Source organism: Alligator sinensis, unplaced genomic scaffold (assembly GCF_000455745.1).
Source record: "Alligator sinensis unplaced genomic scaffold, ASM45574v1 scaffold538_1, whole genome shotgun sequence".
Taxonomy (NCBI): domain Eukaryota; kingdom Metazoa; phylum Chordata; order Crocodylia; family Alligatoridae; genus Alligator; species Alligator sinensis.
Window position 1 is genome coordinate 228,257 of NW_005842999.1, and position 22,023 is coordinate 250,279.

Consider the following 22,023-nt stretch of genomic DNA (forward strand, 5'->3'; position numbering starts at 1 on the left):
AGCCTGCAGCACCTGCAGGCTCATAGCAGGCTGCTGGGGGTGGGCTGCAGGCAGGTGGAGCTGGCCCCAGAAGTCAGAAGCTGCCTGCAGCTGGGCCTGGGTGCTGGCAGTCCTGGCTGCAACCTGCAGCACCCTGCTGGCCTGGATGGCATGGGAACTGCACTGCGAGGTGCGTGGCAGGCAGCAGTGCTGGGCTGCAGGCAGGCTAAGGCAGTTGGCCTGTGGCCTTCCCAGGGGGACACAGGGGCCTGCAGTACCCTTGGTCTCTCTGCTGGTGTGCCCCAGGGCTCAAAATGCCTACAGGAAGCCATAGAGGCAACCCAGCCCTGGGGCAGGAGAGGCTCCCAGTCCAGAGTCCTGGGGCTAGCCTCAGGTCAGCCCCCAAGTGGCAGAGGTGGCCTGGAAACAAACTTGTTCCTGGGTCACATCTACATGTGCAATAACTAGTTACAGGTAGCAAATTTACTCGTTATTAAACATTTTTACTGTGCAGTAAGCATGTACATGTGGGTACTGTGCAGCAAGCCTGTACTACTGTATGCTACTGCATAGCTAAACATCTCATGTAAGATGTGCCCACAGATAAAGTTTTGTTGGTCCTAAATAATGTAGGAATAACAATGCATTTTAGAGGTATTGTCTATTAGCCTCCATCATTTTTTTTGTCAAGCCATCTTTAATAGCTATAGTTGGTTCTTGAAGATAGTTGTAAGCCTTTTCTTGGCCTGGACTTTAGCAGAATACTTCTGGATCTCCACCAAGGTGGTATCTCCCCCTTCCTCTCTCTTTTCCCCTCTTCCCCTTCCCCACCTCCCTTCCCCCGAGAAATGGCAGAGGCATGAAATAGAAATAGCTTGTATCTTTGGATTTTTTGCAGTACAGAAATAAGTCTGCAGGCAATTAGACACATGCCATTACTGTGTATTAGTTTCTGTTGCTGGAGTTCATAACAATAGGAGGAAAAAGCATAGTTATGAGACCAATGAAAGGCACAGACCAATATGGGCAGTTAGATTTAAATTCTGGGTAAGTGGTAGCATGGATGTGTTAAAGGACTGCAGGACACACACAAAAAATAGTTCTTGTATGTGGAAAATGTTTATTAGCCATTTCACCAAACACCCAATTCCAAAGACATGAGTCATTTCTTCCCCTCCTGCTTTCTCTGTTAAACATCACTCCAGAAGTGACAGTGTTAATAAATACAGTGAAATGGTATCCCTGTAAGCCCAGCCACATGGTCACATGGCTCAGTGTGCTGGTTTTATTTTTAACATCCCAAACTACTTGATATACTTTTCTACTTGGGCTTTCTCTGTCTTTCTGTTTGTTCCTCTTTCTCTGCACCTACGTATCCCTTTCCACCTCACTTCAACACTGCTGAGCAAAACCAAGAGTCTTGGTGCTATCACAGGGATCCTATGATCAAGGTAAGGATTTGTAAATAGAGTCTTTATTAAAACAAGCTTATGCTTTATTTCCCAGCTATGCCATAAAAATCAAAACTGAAACCTACATATCTCAGTGGTTAAAATAAAACCACTTAGATTATAAAACCTTATAAAAAATAAGTGCTCACTGGTGCTCAGTGTCTCAGTTTTTATCCACTATACCTCAACACCTCTAAAATTGACATGCAGGATGTCTCCTGTTGAACATCCAGAACAGAGGCACCCAATATTGGTAAGCACTTCTGAAAATGTTGGCCTTAAACTTTATTTTTTATTTTTCTAGTAATCCATACAAATTCTGAATATTTTAATGGTTCGCTTATATACTTCCCTAAAACAATTGCATATACACTGTAAATTACATTTAAGAAAAAATTCAAAATATGGGCTCTAAGCTGTAAACTTCAACTTCAACATGAGGTTGCAGAAGCAGAGGGCAGAAGGTCAAATGAAGATTCAACCTTTGGGATTTTCAAAGTATTCTGAAAAAGAAGGTTGCAAGATACATAGGTGAAGGGCTGGAAAAAAAAGTCAGGAGTAACCTTGAGATGCCCTGAAGCAAGCCATTCATAAGACTTTAAAAACTAACTACAGTGGGGAAAAACAGGAAGACATTTCCATGTCTAGCCCCAAAGTAGATTCTAAGACAATATAGGATTACACAGAGACAGTGTTGATGGCACATCATAGAATTGATATTTTTAATATTATAAGGACTCTTTTAGTTGCTCATGACTGCCAAATTTTAACCTTTTGAACTGAAATTTTCAATCCTGGGTTCCTTTCAATTTTCTGTCTTAGAGCAAAGTTAAAAAAAAATTCTAGCAATGAAACTGTAACATTCTTATAAATGTGAAAGTATTGTAATTGTTTAGTTCAGAAGCTTGAAATATGGAAATATGATATGCCCTGTTGTTAGAGAGGTGCCTTTTGTCAGTCCTATAAAATCTGACCAAATTTGGCCAGGTTATAAACCACTGAAAAATTGCAGATAGCACATAATCAGCAGAAGTACATGAGAGTTCAGCATCATTATGCTCCAAAGAGTTCATCTCTACTTCTGCTGCATCCCCACACAGTTCCCAGGTGCTAACAGATGTCACATAAAGAAATCCCACTAAGCCAAGAAATGTGTTTTATTCTGGAGTGTTATGGGGATAACTAGGCAGACAAGGTTCCTTGGGTGAATCTGATATCTTATTAGACCAACCCAAATAGTTGGAAAATAGTTATTAAGCAAGCTTTCGGGTTCAAAAACCCTTCGTCAGGCTAAGGAAGTTTCAGCAGTTGGTGTGTGCTCTTCCTGGATGGAATGAAAAGTAAAGAAGCCAGCAGCTGGGGTGGTATGCATACAAGGCAGGTAAATGTAGATTGAGGAGTCAATGGGTGACAGACAGGCTGGGGAGGGGTGGAGGAGGGGAAAAGAGAGAGAAGGGTGATGAAAGTGGAGAGATACCTGGGGAGTCAGATGTCAGGCAGGTTATAATGTGTCATAAATCCAATGTCTATATTTAGTCCATGATTTTTAGTATCCAGGAGGTTGATGAAGTGGAGTTCATAGGCTCGTCTCTGGGAAGTGTTTTGTAAATTTCCTTTGAGGATCAGGAATTGAATATGATGGAATTTATCATAAAGACATATAAATTATTTTTCTTTACTAAAGTGGACAGAATTGGAACACTCCTGTAGTTTTGAACACATATCAAGCAAGCTTTTCAATATGTAACCCAATTTTTGTGCATTTATTTGCCAGTTGCCAAGAGCAGGGCCATATTAATGCATAGGCAAACTAGTCACATGCCTATAGCCCTAAGCTGCTGGCAGCCCTGGTCTTTCCCTCCACAGCATCAGCAGAAATAGCCCCATTCACCTCTCTTTCCTGCCCTTCCCTTCCCCTCCGCTCTGCAGGCCTCGCTGCAGCAGCAGCTGCTTCCTAGCTGTGGCTCTGAGCCCTAATCCCCACAGGCAGCAGTGCCAAGGTGGGGAGGCGTGTTTCAACCAGCCTGGGGCCCATGTGTTTATTTGCCTAGGGCCACTAAAGAGTTAATCCAGCCCTGGCCAAGAGACTGAGAAATACAACCCATTTCAAAGCTGTAGCCAAGTTCAGAAAAGTTTGTTCTCCTTATTCAACCTATTTGCTCCTTGTGTACCTTAGAATTTTATCTGTTACCTTTACTGACCCCAGAATTATTTTAGCATCTGTTGGTATTTTGAGTTGATATTGCTGCTGGAGAGTGAGCCATAATTTATTGCATCTTGCATCAGCAATAGTCATCGGCCAACATCTGAAGACAGAGCTTCTGATTACTGACTAAATGACAGGGAAGCAAAAACCCATTAGGCTCTGGTGGAGATTGATGCTTAATATGAAAAATCAGATCAAGCAAGTTGGATATTCAGCAAAAGAGATGAAAAGTCACTCTTCTCCTCTTTTAGGCTATAAAAAGTTGATAAGGCCCAGATTAAAAAGATCAGGTATGAGCTCACATGAACTATGATACTGAATCTAAACTTCAGGCTCTGTCCTCTGTTCATCTCTGGTAAGAGCGAATGAGGTGTTTTATTTTTGCAGCAGATAGAATTAGTTTCATTTTACGCTAGTATAACTGAAAGCAGGATCAGCTCCAGAAATTCTGTAGACTACACTTTTTGCATTCTGCACCCAATGGACTTGTGCAAATTGTAAGTGAAATGAATGCTTACATGCATTAGTTACCAGTCAAATTTATATATATATATGTGTGTATGTGGGTATTTATATATACATACATACATACATACATATATGTATGTATGTATATACATATATGTATATGTCTATATGTATATGTATGTATGTTTATATAAATACCCACATACACACACACATATATATTCTATATATATGTCAATTGCTGTGTGTATATCTAGATATCTAGATAGATATATAGGTATAGATATCAATGGTTTGTCCTGAATTTAGTCCTTCAGTGGAAAGTACTGTTCAAACATTCATGTTTTTTATTACTGCGTAACATACCCAGCCTTCCTCTAACCTTATGTAAGTCCTGGCTGAGACTATTTTTAGAGATTACATTTAGCAATGAAATACTATAAGAATCAAAGTGGCAGGGATGCTGCCAGTGAGAAATAAACTGCCCAGTGTCTTGCTCTTCTGAGCTGCTTAAATGCAGATAAAAACTAATACAGCCATGAGAGAAAGATCTTATCTTTTAAAATATATGAATATTGGACTTCAAGACTGAATCATAGAAAATTAGGGTTGGAAGGGACCTCAGGAGGTCATCTAGTCCAGCCCCCTTCTCAAAGCAGGACCATCCCCAACTAGCTTTGTCTAGCTGGGTCTTAAAAACCTTCAAGGATGGAGATTCCACCACCTCTCTGGGTAACCTGTTCCAGTGTTTTACTACCTTCCTTATGATAAAATTCTTCCTAATATATAACCTAAACTTCCCTTGCTGCAACTTGAGACCATTGCTCCTTATTGGTGTCATCTGCCACCACTGAGAACAGTCTAGCTCCATTGTCTTTTGAACCACCCTTCAGGTAGTTGGAGGCTGCTATTAAATCTCCTCTCAGTGTTCTCTTCTCTAGACTAATTGCATCTTGGTATACACCACATTTTTTGCCCTTTCATGAGCTGCAATGGTGTAACTGTTTGCACGAGCAGGTTTTCTGGATGCTTTAAAAGTCCTTCTGGTGTACAAAAGTAAAACTCCTCAAATGTAGTTTAGTTTGGCTCACCAGGAATTAAAGTGTCATGTCCATAGATTCATTGTGTGCAAACACAGAGGCACTCAAAGACATGTAGTGAGCATCTCTGTCCACCAAATGGCACTGCGACTTTTTTGTAGTTCACCCCTTCAAGTTGCTTCCACTTTCAAATTGCTTCTGCTTTTTTTTCTTGTGCTGTTTGCCAGCTCCGTGCACCCACAGCTGTGGGGCAGGGCACAGGTGAGGGGCCCCGGGCTGGAGGCAGGGCAGCACTGGACTGTCCTGCTCTTCTATGTCACTGGCTGGGGACTAGGCTTAATTAGTTTGAAAACCAACTGTGTGCAAACACTGGTGCAAGGATCCAAATCGTAATTCATTAAAAAACCTAATTCATGCAAACACTGATGTTACACTCCAAAATAAACAAATTTAAATGTTATAAACCTATTTAATTTAATGAGAATTAAACTCCATGATGTGTATAGGCACCCATTAAGCCCAGTTCCCTTACCCTCTCCTCAGAAGTCATGTCCCTCAGGCCCCTCACCATTTTTGTTGCCCTCCGCTGAATTCTGTCCAATTTATCCAAATCTTTTCTGTAGTTGGGGGTGGAGCAAAACTGAACACTCCAGATATGGCTTCACCAGTGCTGAGTAGAGGGGAATAATCACTTCCTTTGACCTGCTGGCAACACGCCTACCAATGCAGCCCAGTATGCCGCTAGCCTTTTCGGCAACAAGGGCACACTGCTGGCTCATATTCAGCCTATTGTCCACTGTAACCCCCAGGTCTTTTCTGCAGAGCTGCTGCCCAGCTTGTCAGCCCCCAGTTTGTACTGGTGCATGGGATTGTTCCTAAATGCAGGACTTTGCACTTGTCCTTGTTGAACCTCATGAGATTTTAGCTTTTTCTGCATTCTGTCACAAGGATGCCTCCCCCATTCAGTAAGGGACCCACACTTTCCCTCAGCCTCCTCTTGCTACCCACATACTTGTAGAAACCCTTCTTATTACCATTCACATCCTTTGCTAGCTGCAACTCCAATTGCACTTTGGCCTTCCTGACCTCATCCCTGCATGCAGGAGCAATACTCTTATACTCCTCCCTAGTTATGTGTCCAAGTTTCCACTTCTTATAAGCTTCCTTTTTGTGATTTAATTTACTGAAGAATTCACTGCTAAGCCAAACTGGTCTTTTGCCATACTTGCTAGTCTTGCACATTGAGATGGTTTGTTTCTGTACTCTCAGTAAGACTTATTTAAAGTAGACTCCTAGACTCCTCTCTCCTTCAGACTGCCCTCCCAGGGGAGGAACTCATCCTGCCTATCAGTTCCCTGAGTAAGTTGAAGTCTGATTTTCTGAAGTCCAGAGTCTTTACTCTGCTGCTCTCCATTCTTCCTTTCCTGAGGATCCTGAACTCAGTCATCTCATGGTCACTGCTGCTAAGTTGCTACATCCACTACTACATTCCCCACCACATCATCCCGGTTTGTGAGCAGCAGATCAAGAAGAGCATGACCCCTAGCTGGCTGCTCCAGCACTTGCACCAGGAAATTGTCCCTTGCACTTTTCAAAAACTTCCTGAATTGCCTGTGAGCTGCTGTATGGTCAGCGCCAGCCTCGTGTTATCCCGAGGGTGACCTTGTGTTATCCCGAGCGCAGATTGAACCCACCTCTGTGGGGAGCCCAGCTGGACTAGGCAGGAGTGTCTCTGGAGTTTCCTGGGTACACAGAGACAATGGCACTGATGGGTGGTGAAGCAGGAGGGAAGGGAAGGGGAGAAGACATGCTGCTGAGCACAGAGGGAAAGAGAGTGAGGATTCTTATTTGCTTCAGGCACTTAAAAAACCCCCACCCTTGGCTGCTTCTCCCATGACACAGCTGACTGAAATGGGGATGCATCTGTGCCACTGTACCCCCTTCCCCCAGACACACCCCTGGTTCCAGCAGTTTCCTTCTTCTGATGGGGTTTCTTGCCTCTACAGAGTTCAGAGCTAAGCCTCTTACCTTGCTCAGCAGTGGCACTTCTCCTGTCCAAGTTCTTGATGCTCTGGGCCACAAAAGTTCTGTTCTTAAAGGGGCCTTTCCTGTCCATCAGTGCTTTCTCCATGACAGGGCTTGGGTCCCCTGTTACAGATAACCTACCAGTTTGCAAGGCTGGATCCAGAGGGGTTGTAGGGACATGGTCGCCCTCCCCTTTAGACCATGCCATGGGAGCAGCAGCCAGAGATTATTGGTAAGTTCCAAAATAAGGTGAAAATTCCACCCCCCTGCTTGTCTTCTGTGTTCAGTGACACATCCCCTCCCCCCCTGTCTCTGGCTAACCTGGGGTTGTGGTGGACTCTAAAGTCACTACTGCCCCACTCCAGCTAGTCTGCATAGGGAACCAGGCTCAGCTGGGGAAAGTGGCAGTGGTGACAGTGGGTGGGTTCACCTGTCTACCATGTCCCCCAGGGTGTTCCCTGCCAGCCCAGGCGCAGGCCCGGGGAGGGAGAATGAAGCGTGTGTGGGGCAAGAGCAGCTCTGGAATGCACTCTCATCCATAGGGCATCCAGGGACAGTGGGGCAACAGTGGGTGAGGGAGGAGGTGAATGAGAGGAAAAGAGACGGAGTAGAGAAGGGAGGGGGTGCCAAGAGCCCAGGAGGGGGGAGATTCTTTCCTGATTTAGAAAAGTCCTGGCTGCTGATCCTGTGGTGTTGTCCGCCTGTCCTGGCAGGGGAGATGGGAAGCTTAGAGTAGGGGTACAGCTACCCCTGCAATATGAGTTGTTGCTTGCAGAGCTCACTTTACACAATCCTGGATCTGCCTCTGCAAGCTGGAGAAAGGCCATTTCGTTCTGTATTGTAGGAATGAAGAAATAATGTTGAGTTATACGTAAATCAACACACTGCTTTGACTGACTTTATGCATAGAAACAAAAAGGGAATCTATAAATCCAAGCAATTCAGGGCTCAAGCTACACCATCCTATGTAACACTGGTGTTTTTCACCTCTCCCTGAATCACCAGGCATTGGTCAGAGCCAGAAGCAGCAATGGAATAGTCAAGCATGACAAATCCTTTCAGAGCTGAGAGTTCAAACTGAAAGAGGTCAAGTTTTAATATAGGTATCAATTAGGGCTGTGTGAAACAGCACCGTTTTGTTTTGAATTCTGTTTTGCCATTTCAAAGGGACAGTATTTCGTTTCATCATTTCATTCCGTTTTGAAGCACTGTTCCATTTTATTTCATCAAAACTGTTGCACTGTTTCGAAGTGTTTTGACGTTTTGCCCATAGGCTGTAATGGGAAATTATGAAAATGCCTATAACTTTGTCATTTCTTGCCTGATTCAGATGAAAATTGCAAGGATGATAGCCCCTTCTGAGGGCATGAAGCCTGCCATGTTTCAAGGAGCTAGGTGTTTCTGGGAAACTGCACCTCAAAGTACTGACAAGCAAAACTCATGTCACTTGCAAGCAGCGGCAGCCTCCTGTCATCCTGCATGCAGATCTGGGGCCCACAACCCCGGGAGGGCTGTGGGGTTGTGCCGGACTCATCCCGGTGGTGCAGGCCCCCGAATCTGCACTCGGGATAACACGAGGCTGGCACTACCGCCTGTGACCAGTGCTGGGCACAGCCTGCACCCAGTGCTGGGAAGACTGGTTTTGCCACTGGGCCCAGACAGAAGCAGCAGCCTTCTATCATTTCATGCACAGATCTGGGGGCCTGCACCCCCAGGAGGAGTCCAGCAGTGCTGGGAAGGCAGGTTGAGCTCTGTGGGGCTGGTGGAGCCACTTGGAGTGCAGCCCTGGCTCCCCCTGCTTCCTACCACCAGGTTGCACTCTGAGCGGCTCCGCGAGCCCCATGGAGCTTAGCCCTGTGGCAGAAGGTGGCAGGAGAGTCAATGGTGGAGCCGCTCAGAATGTAGTTCTGGCCAGTGGCTCGCCCCACCTCCTGCTGCCAGGCTCAGCTCCGTGGGGCTGGCGGAGCTGCTCAGAGCGCAGCCCGGTGGCAGGAGATGGGGGAAAGCCAGGGCTGCGCTCTGACTGGCTCCACCAGCCCCACAGAGCTCAGCTCAGTGGTGGGAGGCAGAGGAAAGTCAGGGCTGTGCTCTGAGCAGCTCCACCAGCTCTATGCAGCTGAGCCTGGTGGTGGGAGGCAGGGGAGAGCCATCAGCCAGGGCTGCGCTCCAAGTGGCTCCACCACTGGCTCTCCCACCGCCTCCCGCTGCCAGGCTCAGCTCTGTGGGGCTGTGCTTGGAGCCAGGACTGCACTCCAAGCAACTCTGCCAGTCCTATGGAGTTCAGCCTGGCAGCGGAAGGCGGTGGGAGAGCCAGTGGTGGAGCCACTCAGAGCACAGCCCTGGTGAGCACAGCGGGAGGCTCCGCAGCCCCACAGAGCTGAGCCTGGCAGCGGGAGGCAGGGGAGAGGCACTGGCCAGGGCTGCGATCCGAGCGGCTCCACCACTGGCTCTCCACTGCCGGGCTGAGCTCCATGGGGCTGCTGGAGCTGCTTGGAGCGCAGCCCTGGCTCTCCCCTGCTGCTCACCACTGGGTTGCTTCGAAACTTAAAATGTTTTGAAACTTTTGAAACGTTTCGAGTGCCCTCATTTCATTTTGAAGCTGTTTCTAAGCCTTTTGCTTCATTTTGATTTCACTGTTTCAAGCTTGAAATGCATTGAAAGAGCTTTGAAATGAAACACTTGTTGAAATTTCGCACAGCCCTCGTATTAATATATGTCAGTTTCCTTCCTGTAGTATTATTACTGATTCCCTCTCATTAATTCTTACAGTATCACTCCTTTCCAGGAAACAGCACAAAGAATAGGGTTCAGTGAATAGGAGAGAAGAAGGATCTTATAGCACACTGGGCCCTAGTCCACTTCCTCTGTCACAGCTGCTGCTGTTTGTTAGGATGGGGTGTTTGCAACTGAATGTTCTGCAGGGAACTGCAAAGTACTAATGTCTAGGCATTGGAGTACTGGTGCCACTGTATTTTTTAGTTTACTGAAAAAGAAGAAGTTTGATTAATTTACTAATTTTGTGCCTTTTTCTCCCAGAGCCAACCAAGACAGTCCACTGGAGCTATGGTAGGTCCTGTTGAGAAGAAAATATGATTCACTTGTTTTAAGACAGTGCCAGCAAAGTTGCCAATATCCTTTCTTTACCTTGAGTGCATATAAATTCTCCAGCTTTGTACCATTCTTTGTTGCAGATCAAAGGAAAATAAAAAAAGCTTCTGATTTGGTCATCTACATGGCACTTTTGGTCCTCTAAAGCAGAGGTTCCCAGCTCCTGGGCCACAACCCAGTACCAGGCTGCAAAGGGTTGGCTGCTGGGCCGGAAGGCTGGAAGTGACTAGCGTAGTGCGGACTGGTAGCCAACCCTTTTTTATACTCAGTATAAAAAAGGGTTGTCTGTCAGTCCACATTATGCTGGTCCGCAGTTTGCTGGTCCCTGGTCACTTTCAGTCCTTGGTCACTTCCCATCCATAGTTTGCCAGTCCGCGGTCTAAAAAGGTTGGGAACCACTGGTCTAAAGTGCCAAAAATCGTATTTAAGCAGAGGTAGACTGTGTGCAAAGCCTAGTTTTGTAGACTGTCTTCAGAGATGATTACATGCATGCCCAGACTGGCACAAATGTAGCTGGGTACACACACGTGTCCCTTGTGGATGAATAGTGGCACTCAGGGCCTGAAAATGTGGTTGACCAAAACACAAGACTATAGAAAACTGGACTCAGGAACGGAGGAGGGCCTTCTATCTTTTACTTCTAGCTAGCATGGGCCCTTGCTCCCAGCAAGGAAGAAATGCCCTCCTCTAGTCTGGCTTAGCTTCAAAAGGAGCCCTGAATAACACCTAACCTGTTGTGTGGTTGTTAGAACACTGCTGTTAAGTCAGAAAGACCCATGTTTGCAATCCCTTGTGGGTGAGCAAGGCCTAAAACTCAGATCCTTTAGCTTCCTAGATAAGTGCTTTAGGCCCTAGAGGAGTGAAAGACAGGAAAGACATCCTCTTTCTTGTTGCTACTGCACTTGCCTAGTTTCTGAGAGTACCTGGTTATGTACATGGACACTATGCACCCAGGCACAGCATTCCTGACTGTACACTATGCAGCCAGGAACAGCATCCCTGCCTGTAAGTGGCACTTTTGGCTCTTAAACAAACAAAAAAATCCATGTAAACAACCAAATATAGACAAGGGAATAGAAAGCCACCCTTAGATGTCTCATTGTCACCAGTACATGTAATAGGATCTGCCCCTGTTATATGATGTAGTTTGTGGCAGGGTGACCCCCTGGGCCTCCTGCCAGCCATGGCTGGTCTGATTCAGCTCAACATGCTGCGGTCTCAGGCACGCATTCAAACAGTGTGCCCAGGAGCAATAAACTCTGACACAATAAATGCCAGAGTTTATTGTTTCACATTGTGTACACGTGCCCAGATATGAGCAAAGCCTGATCAAACTGTTGCAGCATGGTGCCAGCTTGCTCTGTGCAGTCTCTCTGCTGGTTGTGGTGAGATGCAAAATAAAAAGCAGGACCAGGAGCTGATGTTTAAATATCCCTCCTGGTTAAGAGAAATATTTTGATTCCCTAAATAATTTCTGACACCAGAGCCACACATGTACGAACTAACCAGATTGGTGCTCCATTGTCTTTACACCACCTGAGTCTTACTTCTCCTTAAAAGGAGTCTCCTCTGCTCTGCTCCTAACTCCCTGTCTGGCCCCCTTACCAAGTGATTCTGCCCCAAGGCAGAAGAGAGACTCCGATAACCCCTGTTCCCATGTTTTCAGTGGAGGGAAGAGCTTTCTCACAAGCTGGATCCTTGCCAGCTCCACTCTCCACATCCTGAACTCATGTCTACCAGCCCCTCTTCCTTGGTCTCTTTGCTTTCCTCCATACGTTGTTGAAGATAAAGGGCAAAGAAAGCTCTCTGGCAAACAGGACTTGTCCTTGTGAAGAAGAAAAGGAGAATGGATTTAATTGGTTGGGTAGATATGCACCTTTATAGACTAAGATATACAGAGAAAGAGAGCACAGCCTTTCATAAACTCAAGTTCACTTCATCAGATGCTGTGAAGGACAGTATAGAGCAGAGAATAAAGTGGAGTGAGTGATTATAATACAATACATGGGAAAGCAGGAGGAAGAAAGGAGGGAGGGGAAGGAGGAATACTGTAAGAGGCATATGAGCAAAGAACCCATAGAAACAAAAAGATCACAAAAGATAATCCAGGTAATGGTCTAAAACGCCATAGTCCCTGTTTAAACCATACTTAACACAGTCCAGTTCATGGATTATTTCTTGTCCTGCAATTTCATGGTCAAAATGGTTTTTAAAAATTTTCTGCCTGAGAACAGCAATCCTGAGGTAAGCGATGGAGTGTCCAGAGAGGTTAAAGTGTTCTGACACAGGCCTTTGTGTCTTTCTGCAGCTGGTGAAAGATTGGTATTCATTCATTCTTGCACATAAAGATTTACTCATCTGTTTGGTATAGACAGCAGATAGGCATTGTAAGCAGGTTATGGTGTTGGTAGAGTTGAAAGTGAATGAACCTTGAATGTTACACTCCTTGATATTTAGTCCAGCAATGATGTGGTGTGTGTTAACATGGGGGCACCGCAGGCATTTGGCTCCATTGCAAGGCTTGGTGCCTTGGTGAGGATGGGAGTTAGGTAGCCTGTTGCTTGAGGGACACTGTTTGAGGTTAGGAGGCTGTCTTTAGCCAGGACAGGTTTGTTCCCCATAATCACCTTGAGACAATGATGAAGTGAACTTAGGGTCACTAAAGCTTGTGCTCTCTACATATATCTTATTTAGTTAATCTATAAAGGTGCATATGTACCTTGCCTTCTGACTAATTTCAGACTAACATGGATAAATATCTTTATCAGTGGACCATAGAATCATAGAAAGTTAGGATCGGAAGGGACCTCAGGACCATCCCCAACTAGATCATCCCAGCCAAAGCTTTGTCTAGCCAGGTCTTGAAAACCACCAAGGATGGAGCTTCCACCACCTCTCTGGGTAACCTGTTTCAGTGTTTTACTACACTCCTAGCGAAAAAATGTTTCCTAATATCTAACCTAAACTTCCCTTGCTGCAACTTGAGACCATTGCTCCTTGTTCTGTCATCTGCCACCACTGAGAACAGTTTAGCTCCACCCTCTTTCAAAGCCAGCTTCAGTTAGTGGAAGGCTGCTATTAAGTCCCCTCTGTCTCCTCTTCTCTAGACTAAATAAGCCCAGTTACCTCAGTCTTTTCTTATAAGTCATGTTCCCCAGCCCCCTTACCATTTTTGTCACCCTCTGCTAGACTCTCTCCAGTTGGTCCACATCCTTTCTGTAGTGGGGGGCCCAAAACTGAGCATAGTACTCCAGATGTGGCCTCACCAGTGCTGAATAGAGGGGAGTAATCACTTCCCTTGACCTGCTGGCAACACTTCTACCAATGCAGCCCAGTATGCTGTTAGCTGGCAACAAGAGTACACTCTTGGCTCATATTCCACTTATTGTCCAGTGTAACCCCCAGGTCTTTTCTGCAGAGTTGCTGCCCAGGTGGTCAGCCCCCAGCCTGTCCTGGTGCATGGGATTGTTCCATCTTAAGTGCAGGACTTTGCACTTGTCCTTGTTGAACCTCATGAGATTCCTTTTGGCCCAATCCTCTAATTTGTTTAGGTCTCTCTTAATCCTAGCTCTACCCTCCAGTGTATCTACTATTCCCTTCAGGTTGGTGTCAGCTGCAGATTTGCTAAGGGTGCACTCTATGCCATCTTCCAGGTCACTGATGAAGACATTGAACAAAACCAGCACCAGGACCGACCCCTGGGGCATACCACTTGATACCGGCTGCCAACCAAACATTGACTCATTGATTACTACTCTCTGAGCTTGATGCTCCAGCCAGTTTTCCATCCATCTTACAGTCCATTCATCCAGCCCATACTTCCTTGAAGAATGTTCTGGGAGACCATATCAAAAGCTTTGTTAAAATCAAGGTACACCCCATTCACTGGTCTCCTCGCATCCACGGAGCCAGTTCTCTCATCATAGAAGGCAATCAGGTTGGTCAGGCATGACTTGCCCATGGTGAATTTATGCTGACTATCCCTTATCACTTTTTAATCCTCTAAGTGTTTAGAAATGGATTCCTTGAGGATCTGCTCCATGATTTTTCCAGGGACCGAGGTGAGGCTAACTGGTCTGCTGTTCTCTGGATCCTCCTTTTTCCCTTTCTTAAAGATGGGCACTATGTTTTCCCTTTTCCAATCATCTGGGACTTCTCCTGATTGCTATGAGTTTTCAAAGCTGATGGCCAATGGCTCTGCAATCACAAGACCATGGCCTTGCCCCCCACTCAGTCACCATATTTCAGGTCAGGAAGGAATTTTACCCCTTGGTCAGATTGGTATGGACTGGGGGGGTTGCCTTCCTTTGTACCCCTCTACATGGGATCTCTCACATATATATTAACAATCTTTCATAGAAACAGGACGTTGGCTGCTGTGGGTCCTTCGTAGGGTATTGTGTGTTGTGCTGTGTTAGGGTTGACGGTAGTTTAATGAAGAGTGTAGACTATGGATTTGTATAGGATGATTTGGATAGGATGATCCTGCCTCAGGCAGGGGATTGGACTAGATGACCCCTGGAGGTTCCCTTCCAGCCCTTTCCTTTTTTGTGTCTTTGCGTGACAAGATATTTGGCACCTACAGAATTTGCCTGCATAATTCACAGATTTGTTGGAATCTGACAGGACCATACCACGAATGGTTCTGCTATAGCCTCAGCCTTGTGACATCTGGATTGTCAAACATGCACCTTAACACCCAGCACCACCCCACTTCCAGCCCTACTTCTCTATGATTCATTACTAGCCACTGCTGAGCTCTGTGTTTTCCAGTTCAGAAGCTTCCTCTCAAGATGCCTAGACTTTGAGAGGGGCCCTCCTGCAGAGAAACTGACATAATACAAGGGGATAAGGGTGCTAATTCCCTGACATAGGATCTAGACTCACAACAGATTTACATCAGTGTAAATTACATTGGTTTTGTACACTGGTATAATTTGCACCATGACCCAGACTGGACAGATGAGCAGGTATATGGGAATAGGTGCCCTCAGTAGGCACTATTACAAAGCCTCACTTTTAACTAATGGTGGGAGCATATAAAAACCTGTTTTCCCATAGCACATAGCTACTCCCAGATAGGGGCAGAGACATACTTATACCAGTGTAATGTACAGGGGTATACTTGTACCCAACTTTTCCCAGTGTAATTCCACAGTTCATTCAAAATACACTGTTGTAGGGTGGTACATCATATGTTCACTCTTCTGTAAAGGCTGATAAGATCTGGTATCTAAGCCCATATACAGATGTTGACTAGATGCTGGGATGAAGTTAAAATCTTTCAGAGTTATGCTGCTTCTGTTGGGCTAACACATAAAAGAGCAAAAAGAGCTTACTGAGATCAGGACTGTCAGCAAATCTGAGTCTGAGACAAGCAGAGCACAGATCTAAATGAACACTTCTACATCATTGCTTTTTAGACTAGTCCCAAGGGCCAGATGGGCCAGATATGGCCTACAGATCTGTCATCTGGCCCATGGGGCTTGAGGAGGGTCCAGAAACTCATCAGCAGGATGAGTGGCGGTAGCATTAACCCTCACAGCTCCCTGAGTCCCTGTGTTGGTTCAGGGAGCCACAAGAGTTAATGCCACCGTCATTCGCCCCACCCCCGAATTCCCAGGTATGAAGCCCCACTGGGGTCTTGTTTTAGCAGCAGCCAGACAAGCGATTGCTGTGTTAACACCCAAGGGTGCCTGAGTTGCTCTGTCAGATCAGGAAACCTCATGGGCTAACATCACTATTGCTCAGCCTACCACCAAATTTATGGGTATGGAGTCCCACTGGGGATTTGTTTCAGTGGTGGCAGGGTGAGTAATGGCAGCGTTAACCCTTGTGACTCCCTGAGCCAACGAAATGGCTCAGGCAGCCCTTGGGGTTAATGCCACTACCACTTGTTCTGATGCTGGAGGTGGGTCTGAATGAGGCTTGCAAGGAGCCCCGCAGTCCAGATCTGGGTCAGGATGGTCAAACAAATTTTACATCCCTAGACTACAGCATCAGGTTAGCAGTATCACTTAGCATATAGGAGTCAAACCCACTCTGACTAACTGACCCTAGCCTTTCCTGCACCTTCCAAAAATAACTGTGTTTTCTTACTGTCTTTTCATCCTCAATGTACATAGGGCAGGCCTCAGAGGAACCCCCCTGGGCAGCACAAACACTGTGAGAAATGTTTCAGCCGGTACTGCCGAGTCCCCATCGAGCCCACCATCTCCTGCATGGTGATCAACTGCCACTTGCACTGTGGCGCTGCCTTTCACAAGTGCAAAGAGGAAGAACACCAACTCCTATGTCCCCTCGAGCAGGTAGCATGCCTCAACTCAGCCTATGGCTGCCCTTTCTCCATGGCCCGCTTTAAGCTGGCAAAGCACCTTCAGGTCTGTCCAGCCAGCATTGTGTGTTGCTCTATGGAATGGAATCGCTGGCCAAATGTGGACTCAGACACTATCCTACATCAGAACATTATGAAGGAACCACATAACGAAGAGTGTCTGGATACAGCACTAGCCCTCCGAGATCAGAAGATTCTTTTTAGGAATCTGAAGGTGGCTGAGCTGTTTCCTGAGTGGAGAGAAGATGATGAAATGGAAGCGCTAATGGTTGAAGATGCACGTTTAGAACAAGGAGCTGTTGGAGGAGCATTCTGTGGTTCTACAGAAAATGATGGCCAAGTGGTAGAGCTGAGCCAACTCGAGCGTGAGGAGTTGGCAATAGACAAAGAGGGGATGGACCTGTTAGGTTACAAAACCTGGGAAAACATTTTTAGCAAGGAACTTTCAGCTTGCAAGGTAACAGGCTCATCAGAAACCACAGAAAAAAAGGAATGTGGAAACTCCAAGAAAACAGTGCCAGTTTCTTCTGGAGACAAACCCGAAGAGAAGTCAATGGAGGCATCTGCCACGGAGGACCCAAAAGATGACAAAAAACCTCATGAAGTCAATATACCTGCAGAAAAGACAGGCCTGGCCCCTTGGCAAGATGGGGTTCTGGAAAGGTTGAAAAAAGAAGTTGATGTAGGTGGTTATAACATGTACCTGGTGCATCATGGGAGAATGCTTATCCATTTTGGCCAGTTAGCTGCTTGCACACCCAAAGAAAAAGATTTTGTCTATGGGAACTTGGAGCATCAAGAAGTGAAAACCGTCTGTACCTTTAAAGTGCCTACCAGCTATTATGGCAAAAGAGCACGACTTGGAGATGCCCTGGGACATAAGATGCCAAGTGCGAACAAGTCAGTGGATACTTCAGAGTTGGGAATAAATGTGGAAGAACTACCCAAATCAGATGTAGTCAGAACTACATTACTGTGTGCATTGGAAAAAGAACTGAAAGGTCACGAGATATCCGAAGCAAAGAGTATTGATGGACTGTTCATGGATTTTGGAACACAGACATACACATTTCAAGCAGAACCCTTCTCTGCTAGGACAACTCTAGCAGATGTTCTGGATGCACAGAACCCCCCAGAACTCCATGTAGAGCTTTATACACAAAGTGTGACTAGAAGGCATAATAAAAGCAGCTCAATATTCACATTCATGTGCAATCACTTCTTCAGGAGGGATGAGTTTCCTTCACATTTCAAGAATGTGCATGCTGATATCCAGTCATGTCTGGACAGGTGGTTCCAACACCGTTGTCCCCTTGCCTACTTGGGATGTACTTTTGTTCAGAACAATTTCCGTCCTCCCGGTCATAAAGCAAAGGTTATTTACAGCCAGCCTCTCAAGACATTTGCTATTAAACCACTGGTTGACCCTGTTCTTTCTGAATCAGAGAAATGCAACTTCAAAATGAGGATTCAAGTTGAAGATAAGTGCTCTCTAAGCAGCCTCCCAGCAGAACTGCTGAAATACATTGCCAGCTTCTTAGATAGCTTCAGCTTGTCTCAGTTGTCCCAAGTGTCCGTGCTAATGAGGGACATCTGTGCCACTCTGCTTCAGGAGAGAGGAATGGTCTTCCTGCTGTGGGAGAGAAAGAGATATTCTCATGGAGGCACTTCATGGAGAGCTCGTAAAAAGGCAAGTAACTAATCTTTGAGAAAGAAGAGAGAGGTAGTTAACTATGTTAAACTGAAGCCAGGCAGAAGGCAGGACAGGGATGAACCCTATAGATTAGCTGAATCAGAGTTGCAGAAGTTTTCATGAGCAAGAGCTCACTTCATCAGAAAGTGAATGCATCTCTGATTCAATTAGTCATTGAGAAAGAAAGATATTTGTAGGATAGGCTCATTAAAAAGGAAATACAAGTACTTTATTCTTTGCCTGGTGTGAGCTGAGCTTTTCCAACGCTTTTAAAGGTTCTGCACCAGACTTTTTACCTTTGTGCCTTTTTTGGTCCTTTATAATTTTTAAAGAGAGCCTGAAATGACTATATCCTTGGCAAAAAATGAAACATTCACAAGTACTCACTGGGCATGTCTACATGAGATGTTTACTGTGGAGCTAATTCATCTCAACATCTACAGATGTGCCCCTATTAGGGTGCAGGAAACTAATAAACTGAGCAGCAGGGTAGAGCTTGTAAATACAGGTACTACCCTGCTGCAGAGATTTTTCATTTGCAGCAGCACATGTATAGATCCTGACCCAGCTGGCTGGGGCACAAGGGTACTTCAGTGCAGGGGCTGCCTGCTGGCTAGCCCTGCACTTAAGCACTCGCATGCCCCAACCAGCCCATTCACAGCCCCAGGCTGGCAGGCTGACCCCTGGGGCCCTGCCAGCCGGGGCTGCTCCAATCAAGCTCCATGTGCTGTGCAATAATAAACTCTGGAGCTGATTGCTCCGGAGTTTATTCATGCAAACTAATTGTTGACTTGCCCACTGTGATGGAGAAGGGAGCCTGTATGTTCATGCCAGTTTCTAACATTTTCACAAAATGGAAGTTTGCAAGGTTTTTGTGAAACTTTGACTTTGGAATTGAACTGTTTAACAGGATCAGATATAAAATAGGAGCTCTTCATATTTAATTAACTGGTAAAAAAAAATTCTCTCACAGTGGTGATGACTGGAAATTAACTCCACCTGACAGCTGCTTGGTCATCTGAATAAAATCTTTTGGCACATCTGAGATTTTTTTTCCAGTCAAAATATTCAGCATCACAGTGGATGTTAATTAGTGGCCTTGCTATCATTCTTACAAGAGGTCAAGGGCTGAATGGTCTTGGAAACTTTAACATGATTAAATATACTGGGTAAGAGATTTAGAGACAACAGATGTAGGCTCTACTAAAGGATGCATCTTGGAGGGCAATGATTCTGAAAGGCACTTATGGTTACGATGGGTAACCAAAGGAATATGAACTCTCAGTAAAAAGCTATGACCAAAATAGCCAATACAATCCTTGGGTGCATTTAAAAAAGTAAATATTTAGCAGGAGGGGAAAAGCTATATGTTACTTTATATATTGCATTGCTGAGAATATTGCTATGTTGCTTCTAGTAATGTTGAGTCAATTTCTGATGTTTACACTTCAAAGGGATGTTAAAAAATTAGAGAGGGTTTAGAGAAGGGCCACAAAATGATTGAGAATAGACTTTTAGTGAGACAATTAAAAGAGCCCATTTAGTGACTTAACCATAGCTTGTGTGTACATCTTACGGGGAGAAGATATATCAGTCTTTGGGTATGACTTGACCTACCTAAATAGATACCATGGCTGGAAACTGAAGCTAGCCATATTCAAACCACAAACAAGTTGCAAAATTGTAATGGTAAAGATAATCAGCCATTGGAGTTACTTACTGAGGGATGTGAGGCATTTTTCTTGATCACTTGAAACCAAGACTGGATGTCTTTCTTAAAGATATTGTCACGGCAGGGTCCTGCAGGAGGGCCGTGATCTTGAGGCCCCCTCTCCGTGTCAAGTCGGCCCAAGGGCACCCTCTATTCTCACCCGCCACGTCTTTGATCTTAAGTTAAGTTGGGAGGCTGCCTTATGTCCTCTTGGACACAGACTCCTGGACCCCTCGTGGATCTTGTCCAGCACAAATGGGTGCTTCGGGGCACCCTAGCCTTATGGGCTACGCATGGCTCCAACCACCCCTGATACCACGCCCCAAGCCTCGCAGATGGGATAGACGTTGGTTTGTCTCTCTACGTACACTGAGCCTCCTGGGGCTCTCCTTGCCCGCTCCGGGCCTTCGCTGCGCCGTCGCCCTCTCTCAGGGCCTTCTCTGAGCTGTTGCCCCCTGTCTGGGCCTTTTCAATAGTGTCCCCTCCTGGGGCCTGCTATGCCCTTACTGGGGCTTCTCGATAATGTCCCCCCTTCTGGGGCTCTCTCTGCGCCCACACTCGGGCTTCTAAAATGCCGCCCCCTTCCTTGGGGCTTTCCGCGCCCACACCTGGGCTTCTAAAGTATTGCCCCCTTCCTGGGCTCGTCACGCCCGCACTGGGCTTCTCAATGCTGTCGCTCTCTCTCGGGGCCTTCTCAATAGTGCCCCCTCCCTGGGGCTCGTCATACCCACACTTGGGCTTCTAAAATATTGCCCCCTTCCTGGGGCCGTCACGCCCGCACTGGGGCTTCTCAATAGTTGCCCCACTCTGGGGCTCGCTACGCCCACGCTGGGGCTTCTCAATAGTTGCCCCACTCTGGGGCTCGCTACGCCCACGCTGGGGCTTCTCAATAGTTGCCCCACTCTGGGGCTCGCTACGCCCACGCTGGGGCTTCTCAATAGTTGCCCCACTCTGGGGCTCGCTACGCCCACGCTGGGGCTTCTCAATAGTTGCCCCACTCTGGGGCTCGCTACGCCCACGCTGGGGCTTCTCCAAAGTGCCCCTCTCTAGGGCTCGCTACGCCCATGTTGGTGCTTCTCCAAAGTGCCCCTCTCTAGGGCTCGCTACGCCCGCGCTGGGGCTTCTCCAAAGTGCCCCTTCTCTGGGACTGGGGTCTAAGCACCCCGTAAGCTGCGCCCTCACTGGCACTGGGGTCCGCACGCCGCTGTGGGTTCCCCCTGAGTATGCTGCGCCCTCACTGGCGCTAGGGCCCGGCCACCCCTGTGGGTCCCTATGAGTATGCTGCGCCCACTCGGGTGCTGGGGTCCTCACCCTTTGTTGTGAGTCCCCAATGAGGCCTCCTCCAACCTCTATAGCCTCACCCAAACCACCGGTGTAATAACAAAACAACGCCAAAGCAAAACCACAAGCCCCTAGGCTGTAACTGCCTGGCTATAACTTAACACCACGGCTCAAGCCTCCCAAGCTGCCTTCTGTAACTCTGCTCAAGCAGTACTTGCAGTTCTCACTGCTTCTTGTGTCATGCCTGAGAGAGCTCCTGCCTCTCTGGCTGCTGACAGGGAACTGCCAGCCTGGCTTCAGCCCTGGGCTTTATGAAGGCCAGGCCCTGCCCCCTCCGGTCAGCTGACTTCCTGGTTGCCCCGGGCAACCCGCAGCTGTGCTTGTTATGTCCTGCCAGGGCTCCTATTCCCTGCCAGGGCTCCCTATGCACTGCCAGAGCTTTTCCTCTGGCAGTTTCTGCCCCTCTAAGAGCAGGGCACCTCGGTGCTCTGCGACAGATATGCTTTCTCATTCACTCGCACGGTAAAACCTTTATGCAGAAATTACTGTGTGAAATGTTATGACCTATGTAAAAAGCTCAAACAGGTCACAGTGGCCCCTTCTGGTCTTGAAATCAATGAGTGGAATGCCCATCTCAGTCTGGGTGAGAAGTGAGGGAGGTCTGTAGACAAAAGACATCAGTTTCCAGAGATGTCGCTCAGACACATTTCACTAGCACTTCCCTAAC

General features: G+C 46.6%; 1 protein-coding gene across 2 annotated transcripts in view; it reads left to right on the top strand.

Annotated features, from left to right (window-relative positions):
• The first annotated feature begins 1,301 nt into the window (after positions 1-1,301).
• The window catches only part of FBXO40 (F-box protein 40), a 35,775-nt gene continuing 15,053 nt past the window's right edge, over positions 1,302-22,023 (top strand). Inside the window, exons 1-3 of one of the 2 annotated variants that reach the window (XM_025193030.1) lie at positions 1,302-1,430; positions 10,206-10,235; positions 16,403-18,301. In XM_025193030.1, coding sequence (XP_025048815.1) covers positions 1,422-1,430; positions 10,206-10,235; positions 16,403-18,301 — 1,938 coding nt within the window. In that variant the 5' untranslated portion in view covers positions 1,302-1,421. The remainder of the gene's footprint in view (positions 1,431-10,205; positions 10,236-16,402; positions 18,302-22,023) is intronic. The other variant, XM_025193031.1, reaches the window with a different exon arrangement.